Source organism: Hydra vulgaris, chromosome 13 (genome assembly GCF_038396675.1).
Source record: "Hydra vulgaris chromosome 13, alternate assembly HydraT2T_AEP".
NCBI lineage: Eukaryota > Metazoa > Cnidaria > Hydrozoa > Anthoathecata > Hydridae > Hydra > Hydra vulgaris.
Genome location: NC_088932.1, coordinates 59725052 through 59745067, shown reverse-complemented (window position 1 = coordinate 59745067; position 20016 = coordinate 59725052). Strand labels below are relative to the sequence as shown.

Sequence of the window (20016 nt, the reverse complement as noted above, 5' to 3'; positions counted from 1 at the left end):
CGTTAAAAAGTTGTTTTAGCAAGTTAAAAAGAGGATCTTGGAAATCGTCAAAAAGTTTTGTTAAAAATTTAATACTATTTAGCATTTTTTTTACATTTATAATTTAAAAATGAAAATAAAAATAAAAGAAGACAATATATGTAACTAATCGTTTAAACCTTTTAAAACTGTATTTAAAAGCGATTTACGCAATTAAAATTGATCAAAGTTTCAATAAATAAATTTATTAATTAATTAATTAGAACTGCAAACCATAGTCTTTTGTTCTAGTTTTCTCTTAAATATATTAAACAAAGGAAGCAATTTAAAAACGAAAACTTACGAAAATTGCTCAAAATGAAACAAGTTAAATAATTATAATTAAACATTTATATAATATAAAAATATTCCTGAAAAAAAAAACAGAAAAATATTCCTATGAATAACCCAGCAAAAATAGAAAATTTTTATTGAAACTTAATTGTATCTAAAAAATTGTATCTACTTTTTTAAATGTCAGAATGTAATGACCTTTTTTTTTTTTTAGCCGCACCTAAATTCCCAATTTCGCTAAAACGCTGTAAGAATTTTTTTTCTGGCTAACACCCTGTAAGCATTGCAGATTGTAAAAACTACAATTCTATCTTTGGATATTCGATAATCAAAGTCGCCTCGCTTTAGGCACCTATCTTTTATAAAGTCTTGTGGCAGGTACTTTCTTTTTGTACGCAAAGTTCCACAACTTAGAACCTGATGAGAGATTAAGTATTTCATGAGCGGAACAGATGTGAAATAATAGTCAATAAAAACTTCATGAAACTTTCTTTGCAATGATTTTGTCATTTGGTAAATGACTTTTTCTCCTAAACCAAAATATTTAGACATAGCAGGATCAATTCTACAACTATCTTTTCCTTGATAAACCTCAAGTTTGTAAAGGTAGCCATCCATATCTGCTAAGGACCAAAGTTTATAACCTCTTTTTATTGGTTTCACAGAAATGTATTGCCTTAATGAGCTGCGCCCTTTGAAAAGAATCATGCTTTCATTAATACTAACGGAACGTAATGCACTGTATAATTCAGTAAACTTTTTATTCAAGCTGTCAATTAGCGGTCGCATTTTATAAAGTTTATCAGTATTGGTATCTGGATCTGCGTTATTGTCATTGACATGGATGTTAGATAGTATCTGTAAAAATCTATCTCTAGATAATGCATTTGAAATAAACGGTACAGACGAATCTTGCTCGCCATTCCAATAATGTTTCCATGATGGTAACTCGTGATACCCCATCACCATGTTAAACCCCATAAATGCGAATAATTCAGCTTTTGACAATGCAGAATCTCCTTTTTGCGTCTGATTGATATACAGATTACTTTGGAACAAGATGGAATCCATTATTTCATTATCAAAATATTTTAAAAAGGAATCAACTGGTTTTTGGTCAGCAAAATGCACTTTAACAGGTCCTAAAATGTTAATGTAAAATAAAGTGAAATCATGAGCCTAACTATTACAGAGAATAATAGGAAACAAATTAAAAATGTTATTTGACTAGTGAATCTATGTGTACATTCACATTCAGAAATAACTCATAGAGAATATATGTATATATTCTCTATAAGCTTTTTCTGGATGAAAAATAAGCAAAACAAAAAACCATTTTGAATTAATAAATAGAAAGGTACCTTCAGGTTGACTGAAGCTTGAAACAAATTCATTCTTTTCAATCTTGCTCCACTTTCTATATTGCTCTACATTATAGTCATTTTTACCTGAAAAACTATTATAAGTATCACAGATATTGCCATCAATATGAATACTCCGATAACTCATATTCAGAAACATCTACTTCAACTTGATTGGATAATTCATCATTACACTGTTGTTCAGCTTGCAGTTTATCTAGTTCAAAATTCTTATCATCTGAATAGTCAGATAAATCACTGCTGTCTCCTAGGGGAATATCTTCTAAGATTATTTTTGCGGCTTCGGCAGCAGTATAATACTTGTTATATTTCATTATTATTTACTCTTGAAGTAAATAAAATCAAATTAATAATACCAAATTAAATAAAATACATCCAAAACAGAGTTCCATAAAAGCTGAAGAGACATATATGTCCCACAACAAAGTAGTGAAAATAAACAACCTAGAACAAACATTCACCTATAAAATTTAATATATATTGATCATGTTACTATTTAAAGAATACAACAAAAAAGTTTGGAAATTCTATAATAATTTGATAATGAATAATAAAGTTTTTTCCTCGTACTAAAATCAAAACATGTGCATCATCAGTTTACCTTTTTAAAACTAGTATTTTTGCCATGAAAGTACTATATACGCCGCAAAAAATTGGTTTGAGATATAGCCAAACAATTATAGAAATGACATAATCAAAATTTTTGAGTTTTATCGGATCGCAAAGGGTTAAATCAAATAAAACAAAAATCTATAAAAATTTTTTTTTAGATTAAGTAGCCAAAATCTTTATAACAAATAAATAATTTATAACAAATAGATTTTGTTTATGTAAACAAATACCCTATTTACTTATTTGTAAAAGATATAATTTTAATTGCTTGTAAGTACACATATATATATACATATATATATATATATATATATATATATATATATATATATATTTATATATATATATTTATATATATATATTTATATATTTATATATATATATATTTACTTGTTTGTCTGCTTCTGGATATTTTCCTATGACAGCCTTCAAAAAATGTTTTTTGACAGAAATGACAAGAGTTATTGTAATATTGTATTTTTTAAGTTATTTGAAGTTACGTCTGGTTCTAAATCATTTAAGTTGTGAGCCACTCCCCATCGAATATAAAAATCCCTCTATTGTTAGCAAGAAAATGTTAAGATATTGGAGAAAAAATTAAATCTTATGCTAATATACATGGTAAATTGTATTGTAAATTGTAAATAGTATTTTTTTTTTATAGTTTAGCAAGGTTCTATAATAATTCAAATTAAAAAAAAAAGTCTTTCTGTTTTTTTAAAGCAATGTTGTTTGAAGTTTTTGAAACAACTTAACTTTAATTTTCTTTGTATGTATTTGCTTACAAAAGTATTCTGATATTAAAATTTTGTTTCCAATTGTTTTTTTCAGTAACCTTATTTATTGGATCAAATGTGCTAAATGTCAAAAGATACTTAACCACTTCTATTATAATGAGACCTTTATTTAATGATTTTTATATTAAAATGAGACTTTTATTTAATGAGACCTTTATAATGAAACCTATTATAATGAGACCTATTATAATGAGACCTTTATTTAATGATTTTCACTTGTTGGAATGTATTTAATGCTTTTGTATATTTTGCTTACAAGCATTGTTGGAATGTATGATTTAAATTTTTTTTTTTTAATATAATCAGGCCTCAAAAATTGGAAAAGATAAACTAATACTCAAAATTAATGAAAGCTTATAATCCTCCATATATAAAGCTTATAATCCTCTCCTACCTTAAGATCCCCGTTTATTAGTTATAGAAAAATATTCTTTACCTGTCATTCTTACCCCGTCTGGTGTTCACCTACTCAAGGCCGAGTCTAGGATGCTATTTTTATTTTTGTTTATTTTTAACTGTTGTTTTAGGACCCTCTCTCAACTCTTTTACTACGAAACACTTAAAAAATAAAGCTCAGAGCAACAAATTAACCCTTAATAAAGAATTTTCTACCTTCCTTGAAATTTTATTTCCACCCAACCTGACTTACTAATTCTGATTTGACTTTTTGTTTATATTAAACATGCATTTATTCTAAAGCAAAAAAAAATTCAAGTTTTAAGGAATAAAGTAATTATTTGCATAATTTTCAACTTAGATTTAGTTTTATACTAGCAGTAGGCAACCCGTTATACGGGTTGCTAGTAAATTAATTATTAATAACAATTTAGTTTTCTAATAAAATATAAATTTATTAATATATTTTTTTAGTTCTAATAACTTTATTTATCTTGGCCTGTTAGTTAAACAAAATTGTTAGCTTTATTAAAGATACAGTTAACCATTTATTTTGCAACGTTCGAACATTAAATGTGCAAGTCACAAAAAAATCGTTATGTTATATGACTTGAATTATATGCATAGATCGTCCAAGTCTTATTTTAAAATTGTGGAAAATTGTTTAGGTAAAACATGCGGAATATATTTTCCCTTTTCTTCCTCCTAATTTTGCTTTTAGCTGAGTAGTTTCTAATTTTTATTCAACTTTACTTTATTTTTCTAAGAGTGATAAGTGAAGCTTAAAAAATAAATATTCACAAAAATTATAGCTAAACTTGTATGTGAAGAAATTGTTTTCGATATCCGGAAAAACTATAAGTTGAAAAATATATCCGCAATTCCGTAAAAGGCTCATATAATAATCTTTTTAAATTTTTTGTATAATAAATTGTATAAGTTTGCATAACATAATTTATGTACGATCCCTAACACCTTTTGGCACTATATGCATCCTCACACCTTTGCTAACTAAACCTCTTAGCTGGCCAAGTTAGCAATCTTGCTTATCGCTACTTTTTTTTTTTTAGAAATAGATTTTTAGTTATACAGAATAACCAGCTAGCATAACAGCCTAGCTCTACATACACTGCAAGTCACGACACTTTTTTAGCTAGTTTAACGGCCCAGCTCTACAAACACTTACTTGGCTAGTTTAACGCCCTGGCTCTACATATTTGGCTGTGAATTATAACACTAATAACTATTTAAAAGCAGTTATAACAGTAGGCAAAATAACAAAAACTGGTTGCATTATATTTTTTTATCAAAAAAATTAGGTGTTTAATATTAAAATATATTTGTTTAATATTAAATAATATTAAATATTAATATTAATATTAAATAAAATATATTTGTTTAATATTAAAATATATTAATATTTACAATATATAAAAACATTTTTGAAAATCATTTATTAAATCATTCAAATTTATGCTAGTTTGTTAAATGCAACTTTTGGAATTTTATATGGAATTTTGGAATGGATGTTTAAACAAAAAAAAGTACAAGCGATAAATAAAAAGTACAACTGATAATTAAAAGTATAATTAATAACCATAAGTCATTACATACATCATACAGCTTGTGGTAACAAGCTATAAACACTTAGAAATGTGAAAAACCTGAAGACTATAAATTAAGAACATTAGAAAATAAAACATTTGTGTAACATTTTTCACAGATGATGCCTTGAATAGGATTTTTATCGATTTTGAAAAACAAACTATTAAATACTCTAGTTCTGGAACAGGCCACCTATAGTTGCCTATGAGAAAAACACATTTTTTTCAGGTATACACCAACTCCGTCAAATGCATAACCTTGACTTTTATTAATTGTCATTAAATCTGCCAATCTGACAGGAAACTGACGCCGTTTAAAAAGGTAAATAGAGCCAACTGAATTCGAGGAACAAATACCTGTTTACCACCAGAAACACCTGTGAAAACCTTTGCATCAATATAATTATTATGAAGAGCACAAACTTTCATTCGAGTGCCATTGCATAACCCAGCTTTGAGATCTAAATTTCTAAGTAGCATGATTACACAAACAATTTTTAATTTAAAACAATGAGGAGGCATACCTAAAGGAGTTAAACCGTTTAAAAACTCAACGGGAAAAAATTTCTTTCATTAAGGTCATCAGTCTCAATTTAATCAGCTCTTAAATAAATTTTGAACTTCTTTTGAGACTGCATTGATGGTCCATGACCTTGAGAGTCTTCGACTCTTGGAGTAGTTGGAATTTTACCAATACTAATCGGCGAACATTAATCGAAATCAATATCGTTGATATCCATTTTGATGTTAACACTACAATAGTTACAATAGTAATGATATATTTTTGTTTTACGCCACTTATATATTGTTATTGGATTATGAAATAATCCATTCACAACAATATATTTAGGACCAACTCACAAGACCCGCCTCTCAGCGCTTTCGTCTTAGGTCTCAGCAAAGACCAAACAGGCCCCGCCCTTATGGACATACACTATAGCTAGGGCGGCGCCTGTTTGGTCTTCGCTGAGACCTAAGACGAAAGCGCTGAGAGGCGGGTTCTTGCAAGTTGGTCCTAAATATATTGTTGTGAATAGATTCCCAGTTATAGATAACAGAATATATTGCGAATATATATATTTCAATTTTCCTAATGTCTGTTAATTAAAATGAGTATTATAACAGCCTTTGCAGATGTATTAGATCAAATGCAAACAGCAATGGATCAATTGAGACAAAGACAATCTCATACAGAAAATTATTTAGATTCTCCTTTAAGAGGTCCTGCTGCAAAAAGACAGGCGTTGTCTGATTCCCCTAGTCTCGTATTATTTGAAAGTCCTCGTACTAGTAATGCTGCTGCACCTTCTTCCCAAGGAAGTGCTGTTGTATTAGAAAGTAATGATGGTACACCTGTTTAAGCAGAAAGTCATAATATTCATGCTGCAGATTATCATTTCGATGAAACAAGAAAAATTAAAACAGTTTATCCAAAGCAATTTAATAACAGTTAACAACAACCTTATTATATACCTTAGGAAAGTATGGAGATACATCCTAATGAAACGGTAAAGGAGGCATTTAGACATGTATCAAAATGGAAACCTAAGAGTGCGACTGTTAGATTTAATACTGGTTGTGCTTATTTAATAGAACCACCAACTAATGACATTACACAACAAAGAGAGATTTTAGATTTTGAATTTCTATTTTCTGGAGCAGGGGATAATGGACCACCAAATCTGACTGTTTTCCAAAGTCCTTTGGATGCTGATAATTGGTATAATCAAACATATGGCGAAGATAGTATTTTATATTCAGTACCACCAACTAAAGGATTGTTTTATGGTTTTGATTCTGCCTCTCAAATACCAATCACTAGAAGAGATCCTTGTTGGATAATTAAAATAGCAAGTAGACAAACATTTGCTTTAATTGAATGGAATCATTCTTTACATTTTGATTCACCTTGGCAATCAAAGAATGAACCTTTTAATTACAACGAAGCTTATTATTGCAATAAAAATAAACCTTGGAGTAATCTATTTAAAAGGGATGATGGAAGTAGAATTAATTTTTTTATTATAATCGATTTTATTATTTGGGTGGTTATATTGAATCTCATCTACATTTTACAACCTATGATCAACAAAGAAAAATTGCTGATAATTTGGTATTTAACAGTGATCCTCATAGGGTTAATCATCATGGAGAAGTAAGATTTACTAAATATAAGTCTTTAAATTTAAAATATCAAATGGAAGCAGGGCCGGAATAAGCCTTTTTAGTGCCCAAGGCACAAACCTACATCGGTGCCCCTTCTGCCCGGAGCCGCTGATTTTTCACTGACTGTGACCGCTGGTATGTTCAATATTATGCAAAGAAAACAGTTGTTAGCAAATATGTCTGTAGTTTGTACTACTATCACTCATATCAAACCCACAATAAAGTATTTCTGTATTAAAATTATTAGTTAATAAATTTTGTTATAATAATAGACAAACTGTATTTTTTATTAGATGAAAAAATTAAAAAGATATTGTCATTTACATTTTAAAGTTTTTTTTTTTTACATTTACATCTACCAAAGGCTTTGAGTATATCGTCAAAGTTAATTTTGCGCCACATATCTGCCTCAATCAAAAGCAGAGATAAGAAATCGAGCCTTTCTTGTTTCATTGTTGATCTATTTGGATTTTTTGTACGTTTCAACTAAGAAAAAGAACGCTCAGTTGAACAGTTAGTAACCATTAATGTTAAAAATATGCGGAGGGCGATTTCAACATTTGGAAAGGCACACTCAATATTGTCTCTAACTATTACTTGGTATAATAGTCCATGATTGAACGTGTTCTTTTCCGATTTTGATGCAGCAGGAAACTTGTGCCGAATATATGAATGAAACTGTTGTAGTTCAGTATATAAATTATTGTTCAGATCTTTAGGATAAGCATTTATTAGTTCTTCACAACACTGTGAATAACTAATAAATGCTTATCCTAAAGATCTGAACAATAATGTTTGTGATAATGATCCATCGACCAAACAAGAAAAGCGAACTGCTACATCATTATATACTTGTCTTCGTCTACTCATTTTCTGTCTCAAGTTTGTCAGCAATGGCGTAGAATGCAGATATAAGAAATTTGTCTCTGGCATTCAGAGATACTTCAGGGGCATCACCATCATTAAACACTGTCTTCGTTTACGATTACGGGTCAATGTTGACTTATAATCTACACCTGGTGTCATTATTTTTGCAGCTTCTTTAAATCTTTTAAATTTGTTCCTAGAATTATGCAAGTGATCTGCTAGTAAAGAATACAAATCAGCACACAATATCTCTTTCCAAAAATCAAGCATGAAAGCAAATTCTAATTCTTGCATCTTCTTTGCAATGTTTTCTGCTTCTCTTCTGGTGTCTCCTTTCTGTGACTGATCATCTTGTATACATTCTATTGCTTTTAAAATCTGAGGATGAGACTTTAGGATAGCTTCAGTTGCAACAGCATGTGCATCCCATCTGGTATCGGAAAGAGACTTGACCAGCAATTCACTCACAAGGCATCCTTTCAGATTTTTGGTTGAAGCTGAGAAAAAAGAATAGATCAGTTGCACTGTATGGAAGAAGTGTACTGCCTCTAAACAGGAGTCAACGGCACTTCTGCCAACAAGATTTAGTGAATGGGCAACACAGGGTATGTATATAGCAAACTCATTTTTATCTAGAATTTTTTTTTTTGCATGCCTTTGTAGCACCCGGACATATTAGCTGCATTATCGTAGGACTGACCTCTGCTTTTCGAAAAATCAATATTGCAAACTTCACGTAAGAACTGCAGCACTTGCTTAGCCATACCTTCACCAGTGTGATTTTACAACTCCAAGAAAGTCAAAAAGCGTTCAATGGGCTCTCCATCTGCTACATATAAAAGAACAACGCTTAACTGATCTATATGTGAAACATCGGGTGTTGAGTCTACTGACAAGCTGAAATAACCAGAAGCCTTTACTTCATCTGCAATTACTTCACGGACTTTTTTGGACACACTTTCAATCAGTTATTCACATATAGTTTTGGATAAATAAGAAGGATTTCCCTTTCCAGAATTTCCATATTCCGCAATGTGTAATGATAAAAATGGATCAAACTGACTGACCAACTCTAGCAGTCCTAAATAATTTCTATCTTTCCAAGATCCAAATTTTTCATATGTTTCTCTGGAAGCCAGACCAGAAGCGAGCAATAGCGGTTATTTGCTCGGTTATAGTGCAAATAACTGCTATTACTTGCCTTAAAATATGTTCCCAGTAACTATACTCTTTATTTATCCGCTCTTCTAGCTTTTGTAGTACACCGGAGCCTTTTCGACGAGTTAGGTATACTAACATGCAGTTTTTATGAGTAGCGCTTTGTTCGTGATTATCAACATAAATGTTATTTTTCCAGTCACTGAACCCATTTTTATCAGCAAAATTTGTGGAACCTGTAGATGCAAAAAGTTTACAAACAAAGCAGTACAGAGATCTCGTTGATGGCGAATACAATAACCACTCTCCTGTACTGCTCACCATTCGCTTTTGCGCTATAGAAAAGTTTTTGGGAGCAATATCTTGTTATTTTTCCTCCAGCATAAATACGGCAAGATTTATCAAAGGGACCAAAATGATGCTGATAGTTAGTAGGCCCTCAGCCAACCCAGTAAGCCACATCATAAGCGAAAAAGTCAATTCACAGTCCTGGATCTAATGCTTGATTAATTTTATCATTTTCATCTTTATCATCTGCATCTTTGACATCATCTTCAGCAGATTGAAGAGGGTTACACTTACAACAAATTTTATTATCAAGCTCTATTGCAGTATCTGGATTTGCAGAACAGCCTATAGTAGACTTATAAAGAAGGCCGATTGTGTCAGTAAAATCCTTTTTTGCCTGTTGCTAATTTTAAACTAAATAACTTGTTAATTTTCTGCTCGTAGCTTTCACAACAGAAATAGTGTGCTCTTTTTCTTTAACTTGTTTTCTCTTTTGTACATCACTTAACTGAACACGTTTCATTTTGGGATCTGAAATTAAAAAAAGTATGCGAAAAGATGTAAATAAAAACGATTAAATGATATAAAACGAAAATGTAATTGATATAAAAATTAAAAAATTATGCAAAATAAGGCTAAAAAACAACAAACTTAAGGTGTAAGCTCCTATAAATAATTCCTTTATATCAGAATCAATAAAAATGATAAAACAGCTTTAATAATAGTTTTACGTTGTTAATAATAAAATATCCTCAAATGAAGTCGTTAAAGCGCAAATAAAAAAGTCATTAAAGCGCGAATAAAATAATTAGTTTAGAAAAAAGCTAAATAGAAAAAACCGGTTCATTCATGGCTTAATTTTTAAGCATTCAAGATTTTACCAAACTTGAATGTGAATTTTTATTATAATGTATCTCTTCATTTTCATTGTACTTGTTCTATTTTCAGTTGTTTCTGGACTTAAATTTGTTTAAAAAAAATATTTCATGAGGACTTGTGGTGCCCCAAACGCTTGGTGCCCAAGGCAAACGCCTTGTTTGCCTAATGGTTAATTCAGGCCTGAATGGAAGGTTTGCGAACAATCATTAATGATGATCATGATAATTACTCTGCTAACTCTCCTAATCAAAGACCTGTTGATTTAATAAAAGGAGGTGAAGCTGGGTTTGAAATTGCCAGACAAGAACCATTACCTACTTCGTATCGGCAAACTAATTTCGAAAGTAATATAATAAAATCTATTTTATTTTGGCCTAATCAAATCAAAGGTGGCGATTCTACTATATTACCTGTTAATATAACCTTTAACGTTACTATTGCACATGAAATAGAGGTTTTAGTATCCAGAAGGGAAGGTTATTCTGAAAATATATATCGCAAATGTCAATCAGTTGCGCAATATCACCATTTATTTACTGGTGTAGATTTAAATTAGGACGGTTTAAAAACATTATATTACTTTTCGGATACCTTACAATGTAATGGAAGTCTATTTATCTATTTTTTAAGAGATACATATAACAGCGATATTTAAATGCGTATTTTTCATTACTAATGAACATCCAAACATCGCTAATTATATTTCCAATATCAGTTATAATAATCGGTGTTTTAGGTACTACCATATTTTCTTTATATTCAACATTTCCTAATAACAAAGGGTTACCATCAAATAGTTTCTTGAATTCCTGAGCTATATAATTTGTAGTAATAACTAATTCCTCACAACGTTTAATGTGAGTAAAAACACAGCCCTGTAACCAGAACTCAGATAACCTATGATTATTAGGATCTAAAATTCCTCCAATTTCATAGTCTCTATATGGACAACATAGCAAGTTACTAATACAAGATTTACCACTGCTAGACTCTCCTATCAAAAATAATGTTATCTTTTTATAATCATTTAAATTTAATATATCAAACCATTTATTAAAGAAATACATACAATCAAAACCATCAAATAGATAATGATACACTTTTAAAAAATGAAATTAATAAACCACATAATCGACTTATTTCTATAATATTATCAATTATATATCTACTCATTATGTTATGAAAAGGTATAACTTCGAATATAGACATGCAACGTGTACACAACTTACTAATAATGTTATTGGTGTTATTTGGTGTTATTTAGAGGGTATTAAATAAGCAAAGTCTTTATCTATTTTCAAATGATACAAAAGCATAGAATGGTTAGTACCCAGTGGGCACATGACGTTAAAAAGACGTCTTTTAAACGTCTTTTAAACGTTTGGACGTCTTTTGAACGTTCAAAAGACGTCTTATTTAGGTCCTGTGTCCACTGGGGTAATCTTATATTTTATAAATAAATCAGTAAAGTTATGAAATGATGTTAATTTAGTATTAATTGTTGTTGTCCTCGAATATAGTTATCCGTATTTTTAAAATATGGTGTGGATGATCTATGTGTGTTTGGCCCCGGACTGGCTTAAAGACTTATAAAAAAGTGAGAGCAAAAAAAAAAAAAAAGCAAAAGAATTGGTCTTTTATCATTACATGGTACGCAGTTTTATCCTGCTTATAGATTAGTCCGATCTAAGCGGAAGGGAATTTTACTTGTATTTCTTATAGATTTTTCCAATTTTAATTTTTTAAAGATTTAAAATGGACAACGCATTGTGTAACGCCTGCCTTAGATTTTAACGTCCCTGTAAATAAGTAGTTTAACTAATTTAAACGGATACTATAAAGTCTATTCTTGTATGTTATTAATAGCAAATCTAGATTCAATTAGGTTAGTCGGAAAACGAGCTAAAACTTTTTGTCGGTAAATAAACTTGCGACAATTATGTTATGAATTTACACATGCCCTGAGTCAATTTTGTTTAATTTAGTTATCTTTTAAATTAAGCTTTACAGTTTACTTTACAAAATATAAATGTAAAGGCAAAAATATCTACTGGAGCTAAAGGAAAGTATAAAAATAAATATATTATTAAATGTAAAACGGCAAAATAAATTGTCTAATTTGCAATTTTTTATATCTAGGTATGGTAAAATATTGGTCATACCAATAAGCTATTTGCTTTAAATATAGTATTAGCATAGCATAAAATATTTTTAGGTAGTTAAATGTGGTGTTTGACTTCCGTTATAAAAGTTTAAAAATTTTAGTAAATATTTCTGTACGGTTTGGACAACAATGTAATAACATGTTAACACAATTTTTCAGGAAATTAATCAGTTTGTACAATTTCAGTAAAGGTGAACTTCAAGATTACACAGATTTCACAGTTTTACGAAGCTTTATGTTTTAGAGAAGATTTTACTCTCATTTTACATTTAACACTTAACATTTAGTTTGTCCAAAATAGATATTCAGTTTGAAAAAATGAAAAACTTCCGGAGAACTATAAACATAAAATGTCTTGTTTTAACGTAAAATACTGTTTAAAACAAAGAAAAAATACGAAATGACAATTTTATAAAAGGAAACCGTTGAACCTAAAGTAAAAATATTGTCGTATTAATAACACCGGTAAAATTGTACCCAGATTAGTAGTCAACTTCTTTTTATCGATCAGAACAATCAGTCTTTCTGCATATTCCCCGCATTCTCAAAGATAATCAAGATAATTAAAGCTAATCTGTAATAGTTTTTTTGATATTAAATCATATGCTTCCTATCTGTATTTACACCAACATAAAAAACATCTTTAAATATTTCTTTTTTCAAAGATTTATTTTTTAAAATATAAGGACATTTAACTTCCTAAACACCATGTCCACAACAACTGCAATAAACAGAAGCATCACGAGATGCTGCACACCATGGTTTTTCATAGTCTATACAAAGTCCTAATTTTTCAACTTTCAAATTTTGATGGACAACAATTTAAGAAAGTGACACAGAATTATGAGATTTATTGTAATCTGTATAAATTTGTGCGTATTAAGTCAATGGATTTTTCTCATTTTATTGTCCCTAAACTGTTGGAGGACTTTTTATTATTATATTCTTTTCAGAACAAATATTTAAAATTAATGATTTAGGTGGTGTTTAAACTCCACCATAATAAACTTGATACAAAATAGAACCAGTTTTTCGGACTACTCGTACCTGATACCAAGAATCCGCAATGATTGATTTCAAGTTGCTTCTTCAACAAAGACGATGTCATCAGAATTGATTTGAAAATTTTTTTTTTTCTTATCATAATAGCAACTTAACTGTTCTTTACCTAGATATTTATAATTTATAGAGATAGTGGCAATTTTGCCACAACAGTAGATTCTAGGTGAATAAATTCATCATTGTAATCTTTGAACAAATGAAGAGCAGCTGTTTTGGGCTGTACACTTTGCAAATCTGACAAAAACTCATTTTTTTTCAATATTGGTTAGGGAAACAGGCATTTTCCTTATTTTTTTCTCTTAATTTTTCCTTAGCAGCATCAGAATATAAATTGATAGATGAAACTGGGGAACCAACACTATTTTTAATAAATAATATTTTTAATATTTAATTCCATTGACATGGTAAAGCAGTTGGTGTGGACGATGTCATTCCTATGCGAAAAGCAGCTTCAATTTTTTGTAACATAGCAGCTACACGTGAGCATGTTTCACCAAAGCTGTTAAAATTAACAATAGATGTAAATAAAATAAAAACATGTTTGAACAATGTCATCGTATTTGAATAATTAAAAAAAAAAGTTCACAAAACGAGAGTTTTTAAGCGTTTAAACAGACACTTATCCAGCCGTACAATTACAGTGAGCAGTCACTACATTATCAAGTAAATCAAGAGCCACCCAAGGCTTATGATTAGAAGATATCACATTTTAAGGTCATGATATCTTAACTTATTTTCATGTGAACAACAGTTTGTACCCAACCTTCTTGAAAGTACTTCCTATCCTCTAATGACTTGCAATTTTCCATAGCTTCTAGAGAAAACATGCCTAAACGATGTTGAAATTGTAAAACAAGTAAAAGCAAACATAAATATTCACAAAACAAACATAAATATTTACAACATCAGCCAATCAAACTAATAGATATTGGAATTGAATTGGCTTTTAAACAACTTAATCAGGTAATGATGAAGATTATGATAACTTAAAAAAGGCTATTAACTCGGATCTTCAGTCCAAGAATTGGATAGATACTTATATGGACACTTGTCCAATCCTAAAATCAAAATGATATGTTTTACCTTCCTTATTTCTAAACAAAAATGATTTAAAAAAGTAAACTAACAGAAAAGCTAATCACCTTAAAGACTATATCTTTCCTTCGCAGATATCTTTCTGCTGCTTCTTTTGATAAACTTTCAAAATAATTGAAAGACATTATAATAACTTCAAGAGCGTTTCCTCATCTTTACATATATCATATAATAAATTGTTTTTCTTCATTTCAGTACCGTTACTTTTATTGCGCAATTAAGTCACGTGATTCTGACTAGATGATTGGCGCCCCTAAATGTAACTTTCAAATTACAATAAACATAGAAAAAATACGATTTAAATAAAAAATTAACTCACAAGCTTATTCTTCCAACAATAACTACTCCTCGATTTTTTTTTCATTGAAGTGCTGAGCAAAAATGTACTTCAATAGTCCAGCATTTAAAATTTGGCGCCCTTAATATATAAACAACTTAATACTTTACACATTATGGATGCCAAAAATTATATTTCAGTTATTTATTTTTTTCAAATCAAAACTATGATCGGCTGCGTCAATGTGATGCCCTAGTCACCTTGAAGCCCTATGTCTCGGCATAATTAGCATGGTCCTTGCACCGGCCCTAATATTGATACATGTTTTATTAATAGTTACACATTTACATGCATTGTACAGGTACACGTTTACGTATATTTTCTTAATCAACACACCATCATACATTACAGATTCAAAAGTTTATTATTTTTTATAAAAAGTTGGGCTTTATCCTAAATTTACTGATCAAATATATAAAACTTCCATGTAGGTACATGCGTATCTGCGATTTACGGCACCGATTTTAAAGATAAAATCTGTGACCATTTTTTCACCGCGTGCTCGAAGTAGGTGTTATAAGGATAGATTTTTCTCGTCTTTTTAATAGAATTTTATATTGACTTATATAATTTTTTAAAAGTAGAGTGTTGTAAGTTTATTGCGATTTGTTTTTTTTTTTTGCAGTTACTAACGTTTTTAGTAATTTCATTGCTATTGAATACTTCGTTCCTGTTCTGGAAGTGAATTGACATTGAAGGCATGATGGGTTTTTTTTCTAACTTTTCAGTCAATTTTATATATCTTTTTTCTATGTACCTGCCAAATATCTTTAAAAAATAATGACATGCTCATACTCTATTTTTGCACGCAGTAAAGGTACCAAATATTCTTCTGTTGTAGAGGTTGTGTGGGAAGGGGGGTGTTATTCAGGAATATGAGCATTTTGTATATTTAAACTTTTTTATTCATTAGAAAGTTGTTTTCTTAGAAGATTTAAAGAGGGTATTAAATAAGCAAAGTCTTAGAAGAATTAAAGGTGGAATGCAAGAAGCGAATTTGAGTCAAGTTCGACTTGAACTTTATATTGTAACCATTAGCGGCAGAGTATGGGTTTTCCCCATTTTGGTTTTTTATTGGTGTTCTTTTTTTAAAAAGTAGTTTCCATTCATATTTACACCAACACAAAAAGCATCTTTAGCTATGACCTCTTTTAATGACTTGTCTTTTAGACTAAAAGGACATTTAATTTCTAAAACTCCATGTCCACAACAAGTACAATAAACAGCACCGTCAGAAGATGCTGCATACCATGGTTTTTCAAAGTCAATACAAAGTCCTATTCTTTCAACTCTCAAATTTTGATGAATAAAAATATCTGACAGTGGTTTTGAATTACTTATTGCATTTGAGTCAGAATGAATCTGTTTATATAAAGTCAATGCATTTATTTCATTAACTCTTCCCCAATTTATTGCAGGATTTTTAATCTGTATATTTTTCTCTGCACAAATCTTTAAAATTAATGAAACAGGTGGCATTTCAATTCTAGCATGAAAAACTTGATGCAAAGTGGAGCCAGTTATTAGACCAAATCTTACTCTAAACCAAGAATCACATAGCACTTGATTTCGTGTTGCTTCTTCAACATAAACTATAACGTCAGAAGTCAAACTTATTTGTTTTTTTTTCTTATCAAAATAAGATATCAGTTGCTCACTATCAAATGATTTATAATTTTCATTAAAAATTGTCTTAAAGATGTTGGTAATTTTGATATGAAAACAGATTCCATTTGAATAAATTCCTTATCAAAATCTTTAAACAAATGAAGAGCAGCAGTTTTGGGCTGCACAGATTATATTTCTGATAAAAAATCATTTTTTTCTTGAGGTGCTGGAGAAATAGGCATTTTTCTCATTCTCTTTTTAGAAAGCTTTTCTTTTGCAGCATCAGTGTATAAGTTGATTTAAGAAACTGGGGAGCCAACAATATTTTTTGTAAAATTTTGGTTCCATTGACAAGGCAAGTCAGTTGGTGTGCTCGATGTCATTCCAATACGAATAGCGGCTTCAATTTTATATAGCATTGCAGCAACATGTGAGCATGTTTCGCCAAGACTAAAAAAATAGATAAAAACTATAAAACTATAATTGAATTTTTGAATTTTATTTTTACTAATTTTATATAAAAGAGACATACCCAGCCATACAGTCACAGTGAGCAGTTAAAACATTACCAAGAGAGTCAAGAGCAATCCAAGGTTTATGGTAAGGAGATGTAGTCCTATATGAAGGTCGAACCTCACATTTCAAGATAGTAATATCCTGAGATACTTTCAAATGAACAATAGTTTGGACCCAGCCATCTTGAAAGAATTTCCAAGCCTCTAATGCATTATAGTTTTCCATTGCTTCCGAAGAATAGATACCTAAAAAATAATAACAGAACTCCTGAAGTTACAGAATAAGAAGAAGAGTGTTGTCTATCAAGGACAACTTTTACGCTACGATTGGAAAGGAAGGATTCGATGATCTTAAGGATGTTGCCGGATACACCATAAGAAGAAAGCTTATGGAGAAGACCAGCATGCCAAACTATATCAAAAGCTTCTGAAATGTCGAGAGCGATGGCCTTAACCTCTCCACCTTTATCTAATGCACGATAAAACCTGTCAGTTATTACTGTTAACAAATCAGCTGTAGAACGAGAAGATCGAAATCCATATTGATGGTCAGAAAGTAAGTTATTAGATTCAAGATGAGAAATTAAGTGTTTGTTAATTAAAGATTCAAAAACCTTGCTTATGATAGGAAGAAGACTTATGGGACGGTAGTTAAGCAAATCCGATCGCTCTCCAGAATTTTTAAAGATAAGGATAACAGATGCCGCTTCCCAGCAGGCTGGAAAGCAAGACTCTGATAAGCACTTGTTGAATAGTTGTGAAAGTACAGACGACAGTTCCGGAGAACACTTCTGCAATACTATAACAGTATGTTATAGTCTTGCAGAAGTATGTTGTCTGGGCCACAAGCTGTAAAAGAGTCTATGCAGGAAATCACTTTAGATACAGATGCTGGAGTGGTATAAATGTCAAGCAATGGATCAACCTGTTTGTTGGCAATATCAGGTAGAACGCAACTAGTGGAATCAAGAGATGATATTGATCGGTTTAGAGTAATGACATTATGTTTTTTAAAAGAAGTAAACTTAGGGCTATTATAAGAGATTCTTGGTTTATTAAAATAAACGAACAATTTTATTTTTTGAATAAAGAAATTAAAAATCTTACAGAATGCGAAGAAAAACATTTAAATGCGTTAAGTCAGTCACTTTCTTTATTTATGTCACAGTATAAATCTCGTTGGATAAAATCACACAGGATATATGAAGTTTTTCAAAAAAACAATAAGTTTTTGTTAAACAGTTCCATTTGTTTAAATCAGCATACAGTGAGCGAAACTTGCAGAAACGAAAAGAAGTATAATAGTTCAAATTTTTGTGAACGAACGTTCCGAAGGAAAACAAAAGTTTTAAGCGAGGCTCATTCTCTATCTGTTTTGACTTGTGCTACTCAAATAAGTTTAAGAACTGAAGGGATGTTACATGCATTAAAACCATTGAAAGAAGCTACAGAAAGTCCCAAACTTGCAAATAAATATAGAGAAACATATAAGAAAATACTTGAACCACAAAAAAAATGTCACGTGAAGATGCTTTAAGTGTTTTGGTGGAAGCATAACTATCTAGATATCAATATGATGTTTTAAGAAAAATTGTACCTGAAAGGTTTTCCTCATACAAAAAGGTTTAAGCAGCCAAGAATTTATGTTATCCTATTGATATTCATGTAACAGGAACCTATGCTGATTTTCTTATTTTTACTATTATTTTCCGGTTTTTTAAAAACGTCATTCAAACTTGTCTAATTACATAAATAAATTAGGTAAACCAGAATAAAAATTACTGATAGCTGCATTGTCATTTTCTTTTGTATTGTTTTGACCATCACAATTTTCTAAATTTTGGTTTTCTAATGTTTCAAAAGTAAAAGTATCATACACGTTTGTAGATGCTATAGATGAATAATAAAATATACTATATTTAATTCGAATATGTTGACGTAATCAATTTACAAATTGATAAGAAGCTAGGCAACCGTCAATATTACATGCTGCAAGATAACCACCTATATGTTCGTGCATAATATGCAAATGTTCTAAATATTTTTGCATGGATTACTTATTTATACCGCATGTAGAACAGGTAAAGCGGACAGTGTTACTGCTTGCTGCCATTTCATGTTTTACTTAAATTAAAATTAAAATTGACTTAAAATTGACAAAAATTGAAAGTTAATTAAAGTAAATTAATTTAAAAAACAGTTGCAATACAAAAAACTTGAAATATTAATCTAACCAATAATTCTCTGTCTTAGTTCAGACAGCCGTTCAATTCTAAATATTTGCAGACATCTACGTTCCAATTTAAATACTCTGCCATAGATTCGAATTAATTTTTTTTACAAAAACTAATTACTAGAAACAACCAATTACAATTAAAAGTTGCTGCTGCTGTGCTGACACGCGAGAAAAAAACATAACGGAGTTTACATCAAGAACTCGTATTTAGATTCAAAAACGCAAAAAAACCTTATCGCATATTAGTAAGTTGAATAAAACGCTTAAAAGATCCATACAACTGCGCAAAGAACCTGTTTGAACCTTAATAGTTCTTAAAGGTTTTCAAAGAACCTTTGAGAACTCATTAGATTTACATTGTATGTAAACTAAGTGATTGATGCCGTGTTATAAATCCTTTCATCCAGTCTACTCCTGCAAGTTGGTTATCTGACCAAAATTTATCAATTTCAATACCAAGACTTAAACTATAGTTTTTGCACTTGTTTATAAGTAAGAACATATCGGATTTTACTACTTTTAATCAAATAATCAACTA

General features: G+C 30.1%; 2 protein-coding genes across 2 annotated transcripts; both read right to left on the bottom strand.

Moving 5' to 3' along the window:
• Positions 1 to 549: 549 nt before the first annotated feature.
• LOC136090066 (piggyBac transposable element-derived protein 3-like) lies at positions 550 to 5583 on the bottom strand. The gene is made up of 4 exons (XM_065816174.1): positions 5461 to 5583; positions 1818 to 1993; positions 1674 to 1768; positions 550 to 1454 (listed from the first exon to the last, which is right to left on the bottom strand). Exons 1-4 carry the CDS (start codon positions 5581 to 5583, stop codon positions 550 to 552), a joined length of 1299 nt encoding a protein of 432 aa, XP_065672246.1.
• An 11250-nt stretch (positions 5584 to 16833) lies between these two features.
• Positions 16834 to 19262, bottom strand: LOC136090065 (uncharacterized). Its single transcript, XM_065816173.1, has 4 exons — positions 19229 to 19262; positions 19025 to 19132; positions 17260 to 17488; positions 16834 to 17177 (listed from the first exon to the last, which is right to left on the bottom strand). Exons 1-4 carry the CDS (start codon positions 19260 to 19262, stop codon positions 17027 to 17029), a joined length of 522 nt encoding a protein of 173 aa, XP_065672245.1. The 3' UTR covers positions 16834 to 17026.
• Between the last annotated feature and the right edge of the window lie 754 nt (positions 19263 to 20016).

Coding starts and splice junctions, on each gene's coding strand:
- LOC136090065 (XM_065816173.1), bottom strand. CDS start 19,262: ATGCACGAACATATAGGTGGTTATCTTGCAGCAT. Junction 17,489..19,024: donor AAATGACAATGCAGCTATCA/GTAATTTTTATT, acceptor ATTATTTTTTAG/GTATCTATTCTTCGGAAGCA. Junction 17,178..17,259: donor CACTGTGACTGTATGGCTGG/GTATGTCTCTTT, acceptor CTATTTTTTTAG/TCTTGGCGAAACATGCTCAC.
- LOC136090066 (XM_065816174.1), bottom strand. CDS start 5,583: ATGCTACTTAGAAATTTAGATCTCAAAGCTGGGTTATGCAATGGCACT. Junction 1,769..1,817: donor GTAGATGTTTCTGAATATGA/GTTATCGGAGTA, acceptor TACTTATAATAG/TTTTTCAGGTAAAAATGACT. Junction 1,455..1,673: donor AAGCTTCAGTCAACCTGAAG/GTACCTTTCTAT, acceptor TTAACATTTTAG/GACCTGTTAAAGTGCATTTT.